This window comes from Saimiri boliviensis, chromosome 7 (assembly GCF_048565385.1).
Source record: "Saimiri boliviensis isolate mSaiBol1 chromosome 7, mSaiBol1.pri, whole genome shotgun sequence".
Classification (NCBI taxonomy): Eukaryota; Metazoa; Chordata; class Mammalia; order Primates; family Cebidae; genus Saimiri; species Saimiri boliviensis.
In genome coordinates, this window is record NC_133455.1 from 70698879 (window position 1) to 70719429 (window position 20551).

General features: G+C 51.5%; 1 protein-coding gene across 1 annotated transcript; it reads left to right on the plus strand.

Moving 5' to 3' along the window:
* The first annotated feature begins 409 nt into the window (after positions 1-409).
* ESYT1 (extended synaptotagmin 1) lies at positions 410-20020 on the plus strand. The gene is made up of 31 exons (XM_039472391.2): positions 410-910; positions 2955-2996; positions 3482-3616; positions 3752-3825; positions 3956-4028; positions 4189-4278; positions 4461-4516; positions 5397-5520; positions 5618-5794; positions 5916-5998; positions 6618-6666; positions 6789-6875; positions 6978-7070; positions 7288-7359; positions 7527-7613; positions 10511-10660; positions 10983-11138; positions 11265-11441; positions 11603-11685; positions 11807-11855; positions 11964-12053; positions 12184-12279; positions 12543-12614; positions 12702-12788; positions 17274-17414; positions 17567-17721; positions 17799-17897; positions 17980-18111; positions 18191-18296; positions 18538-18587; positions 19165-20020. The coding sequence occupies exons 1-31, from the start codon at positions 521-523 to the stop codon at positions 19202-19204; spliced, it is 3315 nt and encodes a 1104-aa protein (XP_039328325.1). The 5' UTR covers positions 410-520; the 3' UTR covers positions 19205-20020.
* Positions 20021-20551: the final 531 nt, after the last annotated feature.

Genomic DNA, 20551 nt, shown 5'->3' on the forward strand with positions numbered 1-20551 from the left:
TCCCAGACCAAATCCTGCCAAACTGTCCGAATGACGCTCCACAACCCCTCAACTTCGCAACTCGGGCTTTCTCCAAAACCCAGAAATTGGCGGTGCGGCTCTGCATGACGTCATACCACAGGCACTCCAATCCCACGTGGGGGAGCTCTTGGTCCCGCCTCTCCTGAAATGGTGCACCACGCCTCCTCCTCTTTATTACCAATCGAATGCCGCTTCTGAGCCCCTTTCTTCCTTTTCCCGCCATCCCAGACCTCCCATCTTGGCCTTCGGGCCCAATCAGGGAGGCCCTACCTATCAGAAACCCTCTCCTTTCCCCGCGGAAGAGAGGAGGAGTTTCAACCTTTTAACTCCACCTTGGTCTGTGCAGCGCAGACCAACCCAAATCGCCAGAAAGGAGGGGCGTGGCTTGAAGTCCCCTCCTCCCTCCCGGGGATCACGTTTTGCCGGGGGGAGCTGGTCGCAAGACTGGGATACCTCCAGCCGGTCCCCGGGTCGGGCGGATCCTCCCAGAGGTGACACAATGGAGCGGTCTCCAGGAGAGGGCCCCAGCCCCAGCCCCATGGACCAGCCCGCTGCTCCCTCCGACCCCACTGACCAGCTCCCCGCTGCTCACGCAAAGCCAGACCCAGGTTCCGGGGGCCAACCTGCTGGCCCTGGCGCGGCGGGTGAGGCCCTGGCGGTGCTGACTTCATTCGGAAGGCGGCTGCTGGTGCTGATACCGGTGTACCTGGCCGGGGCAGCGGGACTCAGCGTGGGTTTCGTGCTCTTCGGCCTCGCCCTCTACCTGGGCTGGCGCCGGGTCCGCGACAAGAAAGAACGGAGCCTTCGAGCAGCGAGGCAGCTACTGGACGACGAGGAGCAGCTCACGGCGAAAACTCTTTATATGAGTCATCGAGAGCTACCTGCCTGGGTGAGCGACCACCCTCGGTCCTCGGTGCAGCCTAGCCCCCTTCCACCCCTTCCTTCTGGGGCTTTCTCTCCTTATGCCTAGAGTCAGCTCCCCGCCTTGGGACAGTGGGCCCCACACTCTCCCCACTAGCCGCCTGCCTACTGGACGCCCCACTCTTAGGACCGACCGCTCACTCTCCCCACCCACCCTTTCGCATGCCCAGACTGGATCCTTCCACAGAATCAGGACTTCTTCCTCTACTCTTGGGCAACAGCAGTAACTACGTCTGGGAAGCCCATCTCAGCCGAAGCTCTCCCTCCTTGCCAAGCCATCATGACGCCCCTCTTGCTTTTGGTGCCACTCGCGCCTTTGCTGCTCCCAGAAATCCTGATCCCGTTACTTCTCGAGGGTTTCCCTCGCCTCTCGCATCGTCCTCGAGACTTTTTACCTACTTAAGGCCATACGGTTCTCCCTTTTCTTGCTTTTATCCCCGGGTACCCGCTGGGACCCAGTGCCGGCCCTTGCAGGGCCGTCGGGCAGCCGCCTTCAAGCTTCCAGCAGTCAGGCTGCGGCGCGGCAGAGGCGGCTGCTGGACGGAGGGCGGGGTGAGGGAGGAGGTGGTGCGGTTGCTGCAGCGCCCGCGGCCCGCACTCCCCCAACACCCGGCCGGCCACACCCTTTTCCGGACTGTGGGCTGCGTTTGTTCCTTTGGGGCCGAGACCCTTGTTTCTGCGGCGACTGCGTGTCCTGTGCGGAGGCGGATGCCTGCTCTCTAGCCTTTCAGAGGCAAAGCCCGTTACCCGGCCCCTCCCAGCAGAGGTGCCAGTCTAGGGGAAGAATGACAGCAGAGAGAAATCAAAATTGACACTAGGCAGACACAGCCAAGCTTCCCAGGCCCTGGACTGGAAACGGGAGGAGAAAGGGGGAGAAATGGCCCTAGGAGACCTGTAGCCCAGGCAGCAACTGTCTGCCTCCTCCTCATCATGGAAACCAATCTTTCCACCCCCAATACAAAGCTCAGGTGTCCTTTCCCTTAAAAGGAGTCACATAGAGAGAGGAAAAGAAAAAAAAAAAAAAAAAAAAAAAAACCACACAACACCAAAAACCCCACAAAGACAAGCCTAATTAGATCTTCTGGCGCTCCCTGACTCGAGGACTGGCTTCACTCCTCACCTTCCTGCTCTAGAAGCCCTGTCTTAGGGTAATTAGGAAGGCTGGAAAAAGGAACCAGGACTTTTTTTTTTTTTTTTTTTTAAAGATGGAGTTTCATTATTTGCCCAGGCTACAGTGCAATGGCACCATCTCGGCTCAGCACAGCCTCTGTCTCCTGGGTTCAAGTGATTCTCCTGCCTCAGGCGCCGGAGTAGCTGGGATTACAGGCATGAACCACCATGGCTAATTTTTTTTTTTTTTTGAGATGGAGCCTTGCTCTGTTGCCCAGGCTGGAGTGCAGTGGCGCCATCTCAGCTCACCACAACCTCCACTTCTCAGGTTCACAACCCCTCAAGTGATTCTCCTGCCTCAGCCCCCCCAGTGGCTGGGACTATAGGCGCTCCATCATGCCCGACTAATTTTCGTATTTTTAGTATAGCTGAGGTTTCACTCTGTTGGCCAGGCAGGTCTCGAACTCCTGACGTCATGATCCACCCGCCTCGGCCTCCCGAAGTGCTGGGATTACAGACGTGAGCCACTGTACCCGGCCTGGAACCAGGACTTTTTAAATCCCAGGATTCCCTCTGATTTGACTGGATCTCCCCTTCCAGAAAGAATGTCTCCTTCTCCTCCTCCCCTTCCTCTCTGCCTCAGCAGCTTTGATTTTTCAAGTCCCTGAGCTATCCGCAGAGCAACAGTGTGGCCTCTACCCTGTCAGCTCCTCTTATTAAAGAGACCTCACCCCCGAACTCTGTGAGGAATGAACCCTTGGGCATCCCAGCCCCTTGCCCACCCAGAATGTGAGGAATGTGTCACACTTTACTCCCTCTCTCTGCGGCATCCCACCAGCATCTTAGTAGGAAACCAGAGGCAAGGGTGTGCACATCACTGTCTCTGCCTTCCCCACTTCCAGGTCAGCTTCCCAGACGTGGAAAAGGCTGAATGGCTCAATAAGGTGAGGACTGATTTGATTTTTAGTCTTGATAAGTGGAAGATGGGGATTTGTTTCTTCTTGCCAGACCCAGCGTCATCCCCCCAGTGTGCTCCATGGGGAGGATCCTGGAGGAACTTGCCTTTTTTTTTTTTTTTTTTTTTTGAGACGGAGTTTCGCTCTTGTTACCCAGGCTGGAGTGCAGTGGCGCGATCTCGGCTCACCGCAACCTCCGCCTCCTGGGTTCAGGCAATTCTCCTGCCTCAGCCTCCTGAGTAGCTGGGATTACAGGCACGCGCCACCATGCCCAGCTAATTTTTTGTATTTTTAGTAGAGACAGGGTTTCACCATGTTGACCGGGATGGTCTCGATCTCTTGACCTCGTGATCCACCCGCCTCAGCCTCCCAAAGTGCTGGGATTACAGGCTTGAGCCACCGTGCCCGGCCCATGGAACTTGCCTTGAGAGGGAAGACTGGGCTCTCCTCTGACCGTCTCTCTTTCCTTCCAGATTGTGGCCCAGGTCTGGCCCTTCCTGGGCCAGTACATGGAGAAGCTTCTGGCTGAAACTGTGGCCCCAGCTGTTCGGGGATCTAATCCCCACCTGCAAACATTTACATTTACAAGAGTGGAACTGGGTGAAAAGGTACCTGTGGGGGAGGGAAAGGGAGGAGGTGGGATAGGGAGGGTGAGTGGCCCAGAGTGGACGGAAGAGGTACTTCTCCCCTCCCCTCCCCTCCCCTCCCCTCCCCTCCCCGCTCAGGAATTTCTCTCTCCACAGCCATTGCGCATCATCGGAGTCAAGGTTCACCGTGGTCGGAGAAAAGAGCAGATCCTGCTGGACTTGAACATCAGGTAATACCACTCACCATGCTTACTGCTTCCCCCTCAATTTGTCCTGGTCAGTCCAGGCTACCTCACTCCTCAACCCCTCAACTTCGGCCAAGGACTAACCCTCTTGGTTCTCTTCCTTATCAACCCCTAGCTATGTAGGTGATGTGCAGATTGATGTGGAAGTGAAGAAATACTTCTGCAAAGCAGGAGTCAAGGGCATGCAGGTAGGGCAGATGTCAGGGGCCCACGTAATAAGGAGTGTTTGTCCTAAGTTTCATGGGATATGGGGAAGTTTCAGGTTGGAAGGACCAAGGCTGGGAAAGTCTGGGAGGAAGACGAGGGATTTTTCTGTGGAAAGGCTTTGATTTTCTCTTTTTGCCTCAGCTACACGGGGTCTTACGGGTGATTCTGGAGCCACTCATTGGGGACCTTCCCATCGTGGGGGCTGTGTCGATGTTCTTCATCCGACGCCCGGTAAAGGAAAACAGTGAAGGGGACGGGGAAGCAGGGGAACAGAGAGGGCTGGGAGGATGAGGGCAGTCAGCTATGGGGAATGAGAAGGGACTTGACAAGAGGGCTGAGGGGTTCTGGTGACTGTTGGATGGGTATGACCACACCCCATAGGATCTGTTCTGACCCCTACTCTTTCCCTCCAGACCCTAGACATCAACTGGACAGGGATGACCAACCTGCTGGATATCCCAGGACTTAGGTATCAAGGACTTACTCAGCAGCCGCTGAGTGCTCCAGTGCTGGCTGGGTTGGGGGTTTGAGGGACACAGAGCAGTAAAGATGCTGATTGTGTCCTCTAGGAGCCCCAGCTTCAGTCGGGGAGCGAAGACAAATACCCCTGGAAAGTCTGATACTGTGATTTTTCTTCAGGTTGGAGGAGTGGGTAGGGAATGAAGATGGTGGAAGACTGCAAAAGGCAATGGGGGCCGGGCGTGGTGTGGCTCACGCCTGTAATCCAGGCACTTTGGAGGCCAAGGCGGGCAGATCACCTGAGGTTGGGAGTTCAAGACCAGCCTGACCAACATGGTGAAACCCTGTCTTAAAAATATATATAAATAGGCCGGGCACGGTGGCTCAAGCCTGTAATCCCAGCACTTTGGGAGGCCGAGGCGGGTGGATCACAAGGTCAAGAGATCGAGACCATCCTGGTCAACATGGTGAAACCCCGTCTCTACTAAAAATACAAAAAACTAGCTGGGCATGGTGGCACGTGCCTGTAATCCCAGCTACTTAGGAGGCTGAGGCAGGAGAATTGCCTGAGCCCAGGAGGCGGAGGTTGCGGTGAGCCGAGATCGCGCCATTGCACTCCAGCCTGGGTAACAAGAGCGAAACTCCATCTCAAAAAAAAAAAAAAAAAATATATATATATATATATATATAAATAAAAAGGCAATGGGGATGACAGTGAAGACGGGAGAGAACAGTACGTGGGAAATTAGGGTAGAGGAGTAGCACAAAGGATTTTCACAAAAGGACTTTCTTACAGCTTCGGGTCTCTCTTGGCTGTGGGAAACGTAGTTGGGGTTGGAAGAAGACTGGAAGTTGAGGCCATACCCACTTCTTCCCCCTCCTCTGTTCAGCTCCCTCTCTGACACCATGATCATGGACTCCATCGCGGCCTTCCTCGTGTTGCCCAACCGATTGCTGGTGCCCCTTGTGCCTGACCTTCAAGATGTGGCTCAGCTACGTTCCCCTCTGCCCAGGGTACGGCCTCTCCCCGACTAGATAGATCCCTCTCTCTCAGTTCTCAGGAGCCCCATGCTGGGTCCTTGGTTTTTCACTGTCTGATTTCTTCCCCCAGGGCATTATCCGAATTCACCTGCTGGCTGCTCGAGGGCTGAGTTCCAAGGACAAATATGTGAAGGGCCTGATTGAGGGCAAGTCAGACCCCTATGCACTTGTGCGTTTAGGTACCCAGACATTCTGCAGTCGCGTCATCGATGAAGAACTCAACCCCCAGTGGAGAGAGACTTACGAGGTGGGAGAGTTGAGCATCTGTGTGAAATGGGGAAGCCCCAGGAGGTTGTGAGAGAAGATGCTGATTGGATGATCCTCACAGCTGCAGCCCCATGAGACACTCAGCCTTCTGTGTTCCCCAGGTGATGGTACACGAGGTACCAGGGCAGGAGATTGAAGTGGAGGTGTTCGACAAGGATCCAGATAAAGATGACTTTCTGGGCAGGTGAGACTCTGCCTGTTAGAATCCTAAAGCCCGCCGGGCGCAGTGGCTCAAGCCTGTAATCCCAGCACTTTGGGAGGCCGAGGCGGGTGGATCACGAGGTCGAGAGATCGAGACCATCCTGGTCAACATGGTGAAACCCCGTCTCTACTAAAAATACAAAAAATTAGCTGGGCATGGTGGCGTGTGCCTGTAATCCCAGCTACTCAGGAGGCTGAGGCAGGAGAATTGCTTGAACCCAGGAGGCGGAGGTTGCGGTGAGCCGAGATCGCGCCATTGCACTCCAGCCTGGGTAACAAGAGCGAAACTCCGTCTCAAAAAAAAAAAAAAAAAAAAAAAAAAAAAAAAAAGAATCCTAAAGCCCATGCTACCAAGGTTCTAGAGGTAATTATACTCACTTTTTGGGCCTCGGAATCATGTATAAGTTTCCTTCCTAACCTCCCCACCCCAACTCCTACCATGCACACACTCACATATGCAGGCGAATATCTCCTGAGAGGAAGAAGGGAGTCTGAGATCCACCAGTCATTTCTTGGTGGCTGAGTGGAGGGCATTGACATGCTGCTAATTACAACACTCCCCTTTTCTCCCTCTCACTACCCTCTCCCCTCCCCACCCCCAGAATGAAGCTGGATGTAGGGAAGGTGTTACAGGCTGGCGTCCTGGATGATGTAAGTTGGAAGAAGAGGAAGGTGGGGGCTCATCTCACCCTTTGGGCAGACAGTAGTTGCGACATTGGTATGGAAGGAGTTGGGCAGGTATCTGATCTCTACTACATCTCAATTTCTTCTAGTGGTTCCCTCTACAAGGTGGGCAAGGCCAAGTTCACTTGAGGCTAGAATGGCTGTCGCTTTTGTCAGATGCAGAGAAACTGGAGCAGGTAAGCCACATGGGAAACAGGAAGCTGGCAGGGGAGAAACAGGTAGCTGGAAGTGTAGGGGACTCGGAGGGGGGACCAACATCGATTACTACCTCTCCCCAGGTTCTACAGTGGAATCGGGGAGTCTCCTCTCGACCAGAGCCCCCATCAGCTGCCATCTTAGTTGTCTACCTGGATCGGGGCCAGGATCTTCCTGTGAGTTGGGCTGGGTGAACAGGAGCATTTTCCCACCCTGCCTTGCTGAAGATACAAATGTCCCTGCCTGCTTTGCTCCAGAAGTATCACCATGTAACACAAGGGTCCCAGGGAGGGGATCAGATCCATCTCAGGGAAAGGATTCTGATGCGATCCCACCGTTCTTCACCAAAACCAAAACCCCCAAGATGGTAACCTCTGACTTGTACCCCCACAGCTGAAGAAGGGGAACAAGGAACCCAACCCCATGGTACAACTGTCAATTCAGGATGTGACTCAGGAGAGCAAGGTGAGGGCCAGGACATCATTGTGGGGGGCCAGGTGGGATGGGGAGAGGCCTGCTCTTGGGATGGTCTCCCCTTTAGAATGCCTGTTAAGTGCAGGGGTTTTCTGGAGAAACAGGAGTGATGCTGTGGTATACACCTTTAATCCCTCCTCCTCTATCTACATCTCTAGGCTGTCTACAGCACCAACTGCCCAGTGTGGGAGGAAGCGTTCCGGTTCTTCCTACAAGACCCTCAAAGCCAGGAGCTCGATGTGCAGGTGAGATAATCGCCCCTTCATCCCCTCCTGAATACCCTGTTCTGTCTTCCCAGATCTGTGCCATTTCTTCTCTCCTTCTTTTTCCTTGATGCCAATTTTTTTTCTTTCTTTTCTTTTTTTTTTTTTTTTTTTTTTGAGACGGAGTTTTGCTCTTGTTACCCAGGCTGGAGTGCAATGGCGCGATCTCGGCTCACCGCAACCTCCGCCTCCTGGGTTCAGGCAATTCTCCTGCCTCAGCCTCCTGAGTAGCTGGGATTACAGGCACGCGCCACCATGCCCAGCTAATTTTTTTGTATTTTTAGTAGAGACGGGGTTTCACCATGTTGACCAGGATGGTCTTGATCTCTTGACCTCGTGATCCACCCGCCTCGGCCTCCCAAAGTGCTGGGATTACAGGCTCGAGCCACCGCGCCCGGCCTTCTTTCTTTTTTTTGAGATGGAATCTCATTCTGTCACCAGGCTGGAGTGTAGTGGCACAATCTTGGCTCACTGCAACCTCTGCCTCCCAGGTTCAAGTGATTCTCCTGCCTCAGCCTACTGAGTAGCTAGGACTACAGGCACGAACAACCATATTCAGCTAATTTTTTGTATTTTTAGTAGAGATGGGTTTCACCATATTGGCCAGGATAGTCTAGATCTTATGACTTCGTGATCTGCCCACCTCAGCCTCCCAAAGTGCTGGGTTTACAGGTGTGAGCCACCACGCCCAGCTGATGCCAAGTTTTAATCCATCTGCCTAGACTCCCCAGCTCCCTGAATATCTCTCCACTGTTCTCCAACTATTGCTCCAGATTTTTTTTTTTTTTTTTTAGATGGAGTCTCACTCTGTCACCCAGGCTGGAGTGCAGTGGCACAATCCTGGCTCACCACAACCTCCACCTCCTGGGTTCAAGCAATTCCGCCTCAGCCGCCGAGTAGCTGGGATTACAGGCATCCCCACCATGCCTGTAATTTTTTTGTATTTTTAGTAGAGACGGGGTTTCACTATGTTGGCCAGGCTGGTCTCAAACTCCTGACCTTGTGATCCACCTACCTCGGCCTCCCAACAGAATCATTTTTTATAATTGGGAATTATATATTTAAAATGGGTGATTTTATGGTATGTAAATTTAAATTATGCCTCAATAAAATTGTTTACATTCAGCATTTTAAAGGTCATAGAAAAAGCACGAAACTTAGTATCTGGCTTCACGATGCCTAGTGGCCTGTTTCATAGATAAGACACAAATATATAAAATCATTCAAGAATAAGTACCTGTGAACTAAGGCCAGGCGAGGTGGCTCACGCCTATAATCCTAGCACTTTGGGAAGCCAAGGCAGGTGTATCACCTGAGGCCAGGAGTTCGAGACCAGCCTGGCCAACGTGGCAAAACTCCATCTCTACTAAAAATAAAAAAATTAGCCAGGCATGGTGGCATGTACCTGTAATCCCAACTACTTGAGAGGCTGAGGCAGGAGAGTCATTTGAATCCAGGAGGTGGAAGTTGCAGTGAGCTGATTTCACGCCACTGCACTCCAGCCTGGGCAACAGAGCAAGACTCTGTCTCAAAAAAGAAAAAAAAAAAATGCCAGACATGGTGGTTCATGCCTATAATCCCAGCACTTTGGGAGGCCAAGGTGGGTGGATCACAAGGTCAGAGTTCAAGACCAGCCTGGACAATATGGTGAAACCTTGTCTGTACTAAAAATACAAAAATTAGCTGGGCATGGTGGTGGGCACCTGTAATCCCAGCTACTTGGGAGGCTAAGGCAGGGAATTGCTTGAACCTGGGAGGCGGAGGTTGTAGTGAGCTGAGATTGCACCACTGCACTCCAGCCTGGGCCACAGATCCACACTCTGTCTCCAAAAAAAAAAAAAAAAAAAAAAAAAAAATCAACAACAACAATTACATATGAACTTGTGGGAGTAAAATATCCATAGTATAGGACCAAGGAGGGTGAGAGAAACGGACAGGCTGGATTAACTAGGGAGATTTTATGAAGCAAATAGGATTTCCTTTTTCTTTTTTCTTTTTCTTTTTTTTTTTTTTTTGAGACAGATTCTCACTCTTTCACCTAGGCTGGAGTGCAGTAGCGTGATTTTGGCTCACTGCAACCTCTGCCTCCTGGGTTCAAGCAGTTCTCCTGCCTCAGCCTCCCAAGTAGCTGAGATTACGGGCATGTGCCACCACGTCCATTAATTTTTTTTTTTTTTTTTTGAGACGGAGTTTCGCTCTTGTTGCCCAGGCTGGAGTGCAATGGCGCAATCTCAGCTCACCACAACCTCCACCTCCTGGGTTCAGGCAATTCTCCTGCCTCAGCCTCCTGAGTAGCTGGGATTACAGGCACGCGCCACCATGCCCAGCTAATTTTTGTATTTTTAGTAGAGACGGGGTTTCACCATGTTGACCAGGATGGTCTCGATCTCTTGACCTTGTGATCCACCCGCCTCGGCCTCCCAAAGTGCTGGGATTACAGGCTTGAGCCACCGCGCCCGGCCACGTCCATTAATTTTTGTATTTTTAGTAGAGGCAGGGTTTCACCATCTTGGTCAGGCTGGTCTTGAACTCCTGACCTAAAGTGATCTGCCTGCCTAGGCCTCCCAAAGTGCTGAGATTACAGGCGTGAGCCACTGCACCCAGTCTGCAAGTAGGATTTTAATTGGGTCTTGAAGGATCAATAGGATTTAAATAGGCAGAGGGAAGAGAATGAGGACTTTCCAAATAGTGGAAGCAGAATGAACAAAGGTGGAAGGGGCCATGGAGTGGGCACAGGACTATGAAAGATAGCCCTGAGTGGAGCAGGAGCTTTGTGATTGGTACAGAGAGGAAGGAAGCTGGTGCCATGTTAGCATTTTTCAAGTATGCCTTCCTTTCCCCAAATCTCTTCACTGTAGTCCCTCTTCCTGTGTCTGCAGGTAAAGGATGACTCCAGGGCCCTGACTTTAGGAGCACTGACCCTGCCTCTGGCCCGCCTGCTGACTGCCCCAGAACTCACCTTGGACCAGTGGTTCCAGCTCAGCAGCTCTGGCCCAAACTCCAGACTCTACATGAAACTAGTCATGAGGGTATGGAAATGGAGGAGGTGCTGAGGGTTGGAAAAAGGGCCTGTTGATTCCTTGTTCTGAAGTGTAAGGAAAGGGAGCCCCGTAAGATTAAATGAGCTAATATATATGGAAATGCTGAGCAGGCACACAAAACATATCTGTTGATCTGGTGGAAGGAATGGCTTGTGAGTTGAGGGGGTGTGGAGGGAACCCTGTAGAGAGGACCCAGCCAAGGCAGCACCTGGTTCCCCTGTCAGAGCCCCTCCTGTAGCCCACCTCACATGCCTTGCCTGCTGGTGGCAAGCTGCACTTCTTTGATTCAACATCACACTACGCTTCCCAGATCCTGTACTTGGATTCATCAGAAATAAGCTTCCCCATTGTGCCCGGTAGTCCTGGTGCTTGGGATGAGGACAATGAGAGTCCCCAGAGAGGCAGCAGTGTGGATGCCCCACCTCGACCCTGTTACACTACTCCTGATAGCCAGTTTGGGACGGAGGTGAGTCTGTATCTGGAAAGGACTAGGGTCTGTTTGTCCCACTAAGTGTGCAAAGCCTGTCTGAGGGCAGATTCTCACAGGTCTCTCTCCCTTTGCCATCTGGTGCCCCCTCTGTCCCTTTTGCAGCATGTGCTTCGGATCCATGTATTAGAGGCCCAGGACCTGATTGCCAAAGACCGTTTCCTGGGGGGACTGGTGAAGGGCAAGTCAGACCCTTATGTCAAACTAAAGCTGGCAGGACGAAGCTTCCGGAGCCATGTTGTTCGGGAAGATCTCAATCCCCGCTGGAATGAGGTTTTTGAGGTCAGAATTCAGTGGCTGTGACTCCTGGTTCTGCCCCATTTCCCCAACTCCAAGAGTGCTCCAGAAACCTCTGAGGTTCAGTTGCTTGGGTGAGGGGGTCCAGCTGTTTGCAGAGGAAAAGGAGAGAATCCCCTTTCATCTGCACTTTTTTCTCCCACTAGGTGATTGTCACATCAATTCCAGGCCAAGAGCTAGACGTTGAAGTCTTTGACAAGGACTTGGACAAGGATGATTTTCTGGGCAGGTGAGAGGATAGGAGTCCAGGTAGAAAACAGGCTGGGTTCTTTAGGCTGAGGAGTCTGGCCTCCGGGACAGAGACTTGGTTCTCACCCTCTGCCTTTTGTCTTACTCTTTCTCCTCAACAGGTGTAAAGTGAGTCTCACCACAGTCTTAAACAGTGGCTTCCTTGACGAGGTGAGCATGGAACTAGAGTCCACGACCCCTCCTGATCCTGCCCAAGCCTCATTCTCATAGTTCTCCTGTCTGCATATCTGCAATCCTTCACCCTGCCTACTTCCACAGTGGCTGACTCTGGAGGATGTCCCATCTGGCCGCCTGCACTTGCGCCTGGAGCGTCTCACCCCCCGTCCCACTGCTGCTGAGTTAGAGGAGGTAGGGCAGGAGACTGGAGGAAGGATGGGATCCAAGATGGGGCAGGGTGAGCTCTTCTCTCAGCATTCAAGGCACATGCCAGACCCCAAGGTGTCAGTTACCACTCCCCACCCCCGTGTGTCCCCCGCAGGTGCTGCAAGTGAATAGTTTGATCCAGACTCAGAAGAGTGCAGAGCTGGCCGCGGCCCTGTTATCCGTCTATCTGGAGCGGGCAGAGGACCTGCCGGTAAGATCGCACTACGCTCCCTACGCCCCATAACTTCCTGGCCCTTCTTCTACCTCCCTCAGGTTTGGATGCTCCTGGTGTATGTCAAACAGGAAAAATGGCTCCTTTCTTTCTGGTGCAGGGATGGGAAAAATTGTCTAAGGCCTCAAGGGTAGTGGCTGCCAAGTAATAATGGAGGCATGGCTGTTGGCTGTGGATATAATTTGTGAGGGGGATCTGCCTAACTGGGTTCAAATTTAAGACTAACAGTATTCTCTTTCTAGCTGCGAAAAGGCACCAAGCCCCCCAGCTCTTATGCTACTCTCGCGGTGGGAGATACTACTCATAAAACCAAGGTATGAAGAAATGCTGCAGGGTACAAATGGGAGGGACAAGAGGGATAGGAGTATCAGTCACTGATCATAAGCCCCCATCTCCACCAGACTATTTCACAAACTTCAGCCCCTGTCTGGGATGAGAGTGCCTCCTTTCTCATCAGGAAACCATACACTGAGAGCCTGGAGTTGCAGGTACTGTAAATTCATGCTTCCAGTATTTAGCAGATTTCTGCCATGGCCAGGCAGTAAACAGGCACAGAGCATTCAGAGATGAGATAAAAGATTGACTTCTTATCCTTATGGAGCTCACACTCTGTTTTGAGAGAAAAATAACCAGATAAAATTTCCAGAATGATAACTGAGGTAAAGGGCACTGTGGGGAAGAAAGGAGGGGTTCAGGCTGGGGAAAAGCTGGAGGTAGAAAGAAAGGCATCCTTAGATGACCCCTGAGCTTGAGAGTAGATTCTTTTTTTTTTTTGAGACGGAGTTTCGCTCTTGTCACCCAGGCTGGAGTGCAATGGCGCGATCTCGGCTCACCGCAACCTCCTCCTCCTGGGTTCAGGCAATTCTCCTGCCTCAGCCTCCTGAGTAGCTGGGATTACAGGCACGCGCCACCATGCCCAGCTAATTTTTTTGTATTTTTAGTAGAGACGGGGTTTCACCATGTTGACCGGGATGGTCTCGATCTCTTGACCTCGTGATCCACCCGCCTCGGCCTCCCAAAGTGCTGGGATTACAGGCTTGAGCCACCGTGCCCGGCCCTGAGAGTAGATTCTTTTTTTCTTCTTTTTTTTTTTTTTGAGATGGATTCGCTCTGTCGTTGAGGCTGCAGTGCAGTGGTACTATCTCGCCTCACAACAACCTCCGCCTCCCACGTTCTCACGATTCTCCTGCCTCAGCTTCCTGAGTAGCTGGGATTACAGGTGCCTGTCACCGTGCCCAGCTAATTTTTGTATTTTTACTAGAGATGGGATTTCATCATCTTGGCTAGGCTGGTCTTGAACTCCTGACCTTGTGATCCACCTGCCTCGGCCTCCCAAAGTGCTGGGATTACAGGTGTGAGCCACTGTGCCAGGCCTTTTTTTTTGAGATGGGATTCTCACTCTTGTCACCCAGGCTAGAGTGCAATGGTGTGATCTCGGCTTACTGCAACGTCGGCCTCCCAGGTTCAATCGATTCTCCTGCCTCAGCCTCCTGAGTAGCTGGGATTACAGGTGCCTGCCACCATGCCCAGCTAATTTTTGTATTTTTTTTTTTTTTTTTTTTTGAGACGGAGTTTCGCTCTTGTTACCCAGGCTGGAGTGCAATGGCGCGATCTCGGCTCACTGCAACCTCCGCCTCCTGGGTTCAGGCAATTCTCCTGCCTCAGCCTCCGGAGTAGCTGGGATTACAGGCACGCGCCACCATGCTCAGCTAATTTTTTGCACCATTAGTAGAGACGGGGTTTCACCATGTTGACCAGGATGGTCTCGATCTCTTGACCTCATGACCCACCCGCCTCGGCCTCCCAAAGTGCTGGGATTACAGGCGTGAGCCACCGCGCCCGGCAATTTTTGTATTTTTAGTAGAGATGAGGTTTCGCCATGTTGGCCAACTCCTGACCTCAGGTTATACATCTGCTTCAGCTTCCCAAAGTGCTGAGGTTTCAGGTCCGAGCCACTGTGCCTGGCTTTTTTTTTTTTTTTTTTTGACAGGGTCTTACTCTGTTGCCTATGCTGGAGTGCAGTGGTGCAATCAGGGGTCACTACAGCTTCAACTCCTGGGCTCTAGCGATCCTACCACCTCAGCTGGGATGACAAGTGTGCACTAACACACTGGCTAATTTTTGTATCTTTTTGTGGCGATGAGGTTTTGCCATGTCGTCCAGGCTGGTCTTGAACTCACGGACTCAAGTATTCCGCCCACCTCGGCATCCCAAAGTGCCCAGCCTAAGGGTAGGTTGTTAAGGGTAGATTTCCAGGTTCTTCTGGATCAAGAAAATAAGAGCAGGAAAACTCTTTAGGCCGAGAAAAAAATGGAGGAGAGAGAAGGCATATTTATTATGATCCAAGAGGCAGGCAGAGCAAGATCATAGGGGTTATTGAATAGTATGCTATGGATGTTATCCTAAAAGCTTAGGGAAACCTTTATTTTTTTTATTTTTTGAGATGGATTCTTGCTCTTTTGCCCAGGCTGGAGTACAGTGGCACAATCTCAGCTCACTGCAACCTCCACCTCCTGGGTTCAAGCAATTTTCCTGCCTCAGCCTCCCCGGTAGCTGGGACTACAGGCCCTCCCCACCACATCCAGCTAATTTTTTTTTTTTTTTTTTTTTTTTTTTGAGATGGGAGTTTCTCTTTGTTGCCCAGGCTGGAGTGCAGTGGCACGGTCTTGACTCACTGCAACCTCTGCCTCCCGGGTTCAAGGAATTCTCCTGCCTCAGCCTCTCGAGTAGCTGGGATTACAGGTGTCTGCCACCACGCCCAGCTAATTTTTTGTATTTTTGGTAGAGATGGGGTTTCACCATGTTGGCCAGGCTGGTCTCGAACTCCTGACCTTGTGATCCAACTGCCTCAGCCTCCCAAAGCACTGGGATTATAGGCATGAGCCACTGCGCCAGCATATATATATATATATATTTTTTTTTTTTGAGACGGAGTTTCGCCTCCTGTTACCCAGGCTGGAGTGCAATGGCGCGATCTCGGCTCACTGCAACCTCCGCCTCCTGAGTTCAGGCAGTTCTCCTGCCTCAGCCTCCTGAGTAGCTGGGATTATAGGCACGCGCCACCATGCCCAGCTAATTTTTTTTATTTTTAGTAGAGACGGGGTTTCACCGTGTTGACCAGGATGGTCTCGATCTCTTGACCTCGTGATCCACCCGCCTCGGCCTCCCAAAGTGCTGGGATTACAGGCTTGAGCCACCGCGCCCGGCCGTATATATATATATATATATATTTTTTTTTTGAGACGGAGTTTCGCTCTTGTTACCCAGGCTGGAGTGCAATGGCGCGATCTCGGCTCACCGCAACCTCTGCCTCCTGGGTTCAGGCAATTCTCCTGCCTCAGCCTCCTGAGTAGCTGGGATTATAGGCACACGCCACCATGCCCAGCTAATTTTTTGTGTTTTTAGTAGAGACGGGGTTTCACCATGTTGACCAGGATGGTCTCGATCTCTTAACCTCGTGATCCACCTGCCTCGGCCTCCCAAAGTGCTGGGATTACAGGCTTGAGCCACCACGCCCGGCTATTTTTATATTTTTAATAGAGACCAGGTTTCTCCATGTTGGCCAGGCTGGTCTCTAAATCCTGACCTCAGGTGATCCGCTGCCTCAGCCTCCCAAAGTGCTGGGATCATGGGTGTGAGCCACCACACCTAGCCAGAGAAACCTTTGCTGAGAGGTCACATATCCAGATCTGCATTTTGGTAAGATCATGGGGATAACAGGGTAAAGCATGGACTGGAGAGGGACAACAATGGAGGTAGGGAGATCAGTGAGGAGACTGTTAGAGCAGGAAAAGCAATGAATGACAAAGGCCTGGTGGGATTTGAAGGTTGTTGTGACAAGGAGCAAGTAGAGGAGCAAGGAACAGCCTAGACGTTAACTCTGGGGTTTTTGGCACAGGGTGGCTGGATGGATAAGGGTGCTGTTGCTGACTTAGGGAGTGCACAGAGAGGGAATTTTTGTATTTGAGATCCCTGCAGGACATCTAAGGGGAGACATGCAGAAGACAAATCTATTGCCCACGCGGTATTCCTTCCTCACCCTCTTGTTGGAACATATGGGCAAGCAACTGCTAGCAATTGTAGTCATGGGTGAGATCTCTTAGGGAGCACAAATGGAGAGGAGACAAAAGATGGCCATGAGCTATCTTAGAGTCGGGAGCCACCGTGCCCAGCCGAAATTAATAGAATTTACAGGGGCCGGGCGCGGTGGCTCAAGCCTGTAATCCCAGCACTTTGGGAGGCCGAGGCGGGTGGATCACGAGGTCGAGAGATCGAGACCATCCTGGTCAACATGGTGAAACCCCGTCTCTACTAAAAATACAAAAAATTAGCTGGGCATGGTGGCGCGTGCCTGTAATCCCAGCTACTCAGGAGGCTGAGGCAGGAGAATTGCCTGAACCCAGGAGGCGGAGGTTGCGGTGAGCCGAGATCGCGCCATTGCACTCCAGCCTGGGTAACACGAGCAAAACTCCGTCTCAAAAAAAAAAAAAAATAGAATTTACAGTAATGTAACTTAATGCTAGCAGAGTAGAAAGGAGGTACAAATGAGCTCATTTCTTCATCTTTTATAGCAGGGAATCAACAGAGATACAACAAGCATATTAGAATTCCACAAGAATAAGAAAATAGGAGGGGTTTAAAGATTGCTACATTTGGAATATGGCAATGGGAGTAGAATGGGCAGGAAACATTTTCCTTTTAGTTTTTAGTTCTGTTTTTACTGTTGTTTTCTGTACTCTGTGCAGGTATTACTGGTATAATTTCTGAAAGCTTATGAAGTAAAGATGGTCCAATCTACTCTAGTTAAGAAAGGAAGGACAGAGGGACTAGCAGCTGTTACCATGGCTTCCCTGCCTTTCTCAAGGGAAATCTCAACAAACCACCTATGAGTCCAAGCGTTTGGACCTTTAACACCAGGATTAATTCATTTGTTGATGCATTCGCCTCTTGATCACAGTCCTGTTGCCCCACAGGTTCGGGGTGAGGGCACTGGCGCGCTGGGCTCATTATCCCTGCCCCTCTCAGAGCTCCTCGTGGCTGACCAGCTCTGCTTGGACCGCTGGTTTACACTCAGCAGTGGTCAGGGGCAGGTGCTACTGAGAGCACAGCTAGGGGTGAGTGACAGGAGATGGTGGGCAGGATGAGAGGGAGGAGGGGAGGGCCTTCACAGCTGAGGGACACCCAGGAGGGTGGGCACTGCGGGCCGTGTCCTTAGAGTGAGGGAACTGAGAGAACTCTGCCCAGCTCACAGCTTTCTTGTCCCTAGATCCTGGTATCCCAGCACTCGGGAGTGGAAGCTCATAGCCACAGCTATAGCCACAGCTCCTCATCACTGAGTGAGGAACCAGAGCTCTGGGGGGGACCCCCTCACATCACCTCCTCAGCCCCAGAGCTCCGGCAGCGCCTAACACATGTTGACAGGTAAGGGCTGGAATAAAAAAGTATTACAGGTTCCCCAGGCTCTAGCTGTTCCCAGACCTATTGATATTTCTCCATAGTCCCCGCGAGGCTCCAGCCGGGCCTCTGGGCCAGGTGAAACTGACTGTGTGGTACTACAGTGAAGAACGAAAGCTGGTCAGCATTGTTCACGGTTGCCGGTGAGACCCCATCCCTCCTGTCCCGGTCGCCTCCATCCCTTCCCTTGGGATATACCGTATCACCTACATCCTCCTGTTGCAGGGCCCTTCGACAGAATGGACGGGATCCTCCTGATCCCTATGTGTCACTGTTGCTGCTGCCAGACAAGAACCGAGGCACCAAGAGGAAGACCTCACAGAAGAAGAGGACCCTGAATCCTGAATTTAATGAACGGTCAGTCAGCGAGCCTTCAGGTGGAGGGATGGCGGGCTTGGAAAGGACTCCTGGCCCCTAACACCCGGTCCTATCCCAGGTTTGAGTGGGAACTGCCCCTGGATGAGGTCCTGAGACGAAAGCTGGATGTCTCTGTCAAGTCTAATTCCTCCTTTATGTCAAGAGAGCGTGAGCTGCTGGGGAAGGTAAGAGGGCAGGATGGCAGGGCAGAGGTGAGGCCTGGGAGCTGCTGGTACCAAGGCCATAGTACCTGTTAGAAGGAAGTACCCTGGGTGATCCTTTAGAGGTAACTCTGCCACCTCTGCAATGGTTTGGGATGAGTGTGTGATGAAGGCACATGGTCTTTGGAGATTTCAAAATAGCAACATCAGCGTGAGATCCTGCCTCAAAAAAATAACATCTTGCCCCTGCCATCCTCCAACACAGGTGCAGGTGGACCCAGCTGAGATAGACCTTTCCCAGGGTGTGGCTCAGTGGTGAGTGTCCGCATGGGTCAGGGGTGGTCTGGATATTTACGTGGGAGAAACTCCTATCACAGGAAAGGAAGAAAAGATACAATCTGAGCTGAGAACCATTGATTCTATGAAGTAGAGAAGTCCTTGGATTGTGCCTCAAATATAAATAAGATGACACAAGAGTCATCTATTTTTTTTTTTAATTTTCTTTTTATTCTTTTTATTTTTTATTTTATTTTATTTTATTTTTTTGAGATGGAGTTTCGCTCTTGTTACCCAGGCTGGAGTGTGATGGCGCAATCTTGGCTCACCGCAACCTCCGCCTCCTGGGTTCAGTCACTTCAGTCAATTCTCCTGCCTCAGCCTCCTGAGTAGCTTGGATTACAGGCATGCGCCACCATGCCCAGCTACTTTTTTGTATTTTTAGTAGAGACGGGGTTTCACCATGTTGACCAGGATGGTCTTGATCTCTTGACCTCGTGATCCACCCGCCTTGGCCTCCCAAAGTGCTGGGATTACAGGCTTGAGCCACTGTGCCCGGCCTTTTTTTAAATTCCTTAAGAGTCATCTTTCTACATGAGCCTTCTTGTTTCCACAGGTATGACCTAATGGAAGACAAGGACAAGGGCAGCTCCTAGGAGCCCGCGTCCCGGTCTGCCTCTGCTCTGTCTTCCTGCCTTTGCCTCACTGCATCACCACCTCAGTGTGATGAGCCTAAAGCCAGGGTCCAAGGGCAGAGCCTTCGCCCTTCAGTCCTTTCACCTTCCACGCCCATATTTGGGCCTTTGCCTGACCAAAGAGAAGAACTGTATGTTCCATTTACTGCACGGCCTTTATCCTTCTGGGCCCTGGGGTGGGGCCTGAGCTGACTGTTTTCTGCTCTGCCTGCATATTGTTCTCCCTTCCTCCCAACTCCTCAGGGCCTTCTGTATCTGTGCCTGGCCACTGGCAGCACTAGCAGTGGTATTAGCTTATGCCAAATACAGCTTTGGAAGGATTTTTTCTTTAACTCGATGGTCGTCACCTTCTTCCCTACCACACATGGGTGAAAAGGTAGACAGCTGAGCTCTCCGGCTGTGAGCCTCTTGGACTACTTCCTGCATGTAGCAAATGGACAACGGCTCAGGCCCCCATGTCCAGTTCTGTCCTCACTTTCCTCAAGCCTGTCCTGAAAATTCTACTGCTCTGATGGCTGGGGCCAGTCTCTTGATTTACTCTGGGAACTGGGGACACTTGGATTCTACCCAAGCCTCCACGTAACGGGATGTCAGTCTTGGAGCTCCTAGCTGGTGATGTGCAGAGGGCCTTGGAGGACTTGGGAGAGCAGGGCCAATTTTTTTGCCCAAGTGCCTAGGCTGTTAATTCACTGACTAGACCTGAATCTGGTACTCTTTAGTTTTGCACCAACTCTGCCAAGCCACTGTATCTTATTATTAAACATCATATTCAAACCAGCTGTGGCTCTCTTCCTTAAGCCTAAGGAATCAGCCTGCCCATTTGATATTTATTCCAACTGTCAAAAGCCTTTATCCAATTCGTGAATCATGTCTGTTTAATTAATGGTCAAAGCCTACTAAAGTCGCAACCACCAAGAATATTGAGGATGGTCAAGAGACCTGTGGGAAGTAGCCGCTGTTGCATTTCAGGTGAGATGCATTTCCAGGCACCGTGATGAACTCTGTTACCCATCCAATTTGTCTGCTGACCGCTCTAGGCTTTCTAGGGAAGGGATTCCTACACCTGGTAAACCTGGAAGCTTTGTGCCACTGCACAGGCTCCTAGTGTGTCTGTGCCATCAGGGCATGCTCAGCTACATCCAAAAGGGCTTCAGACCCATCCAACAGGAGCTGGGAAATATGCCAATTTGGATATCTTTTCACCTTGAACTCTGCTCCTTCCAGGAACCTTCCTGGAATGCAAGCTACCGAAGCTGTGCTCCATCTGTTCCTCCCACTGAAAGGAGAGAGATGGACAGAGTGAACTGC

Coding starts and splice junctions, on each gene's coding strand:
- ESYT1 (XM_039472391.2), top strand. CDS start 521: ATGGAGCGGTCTCCAGGAGAGGGCCCCAGCCCCAGCCCCATGGACCAG. Junction 3,826..3,955: donor CTGCTGGACTTGAACATCAG/GTAATACCACTC, acceptor ATCAACCCCTAG/CTATGTAGGTGATGTGCAGA. Junction 5,999..6,617: donor AAAGATGACTTTCTGGGCAG/GTGAGACTCTGC, acceptor CCCCACCCCCAG/AATGAAGCTGGATGTAGGGA.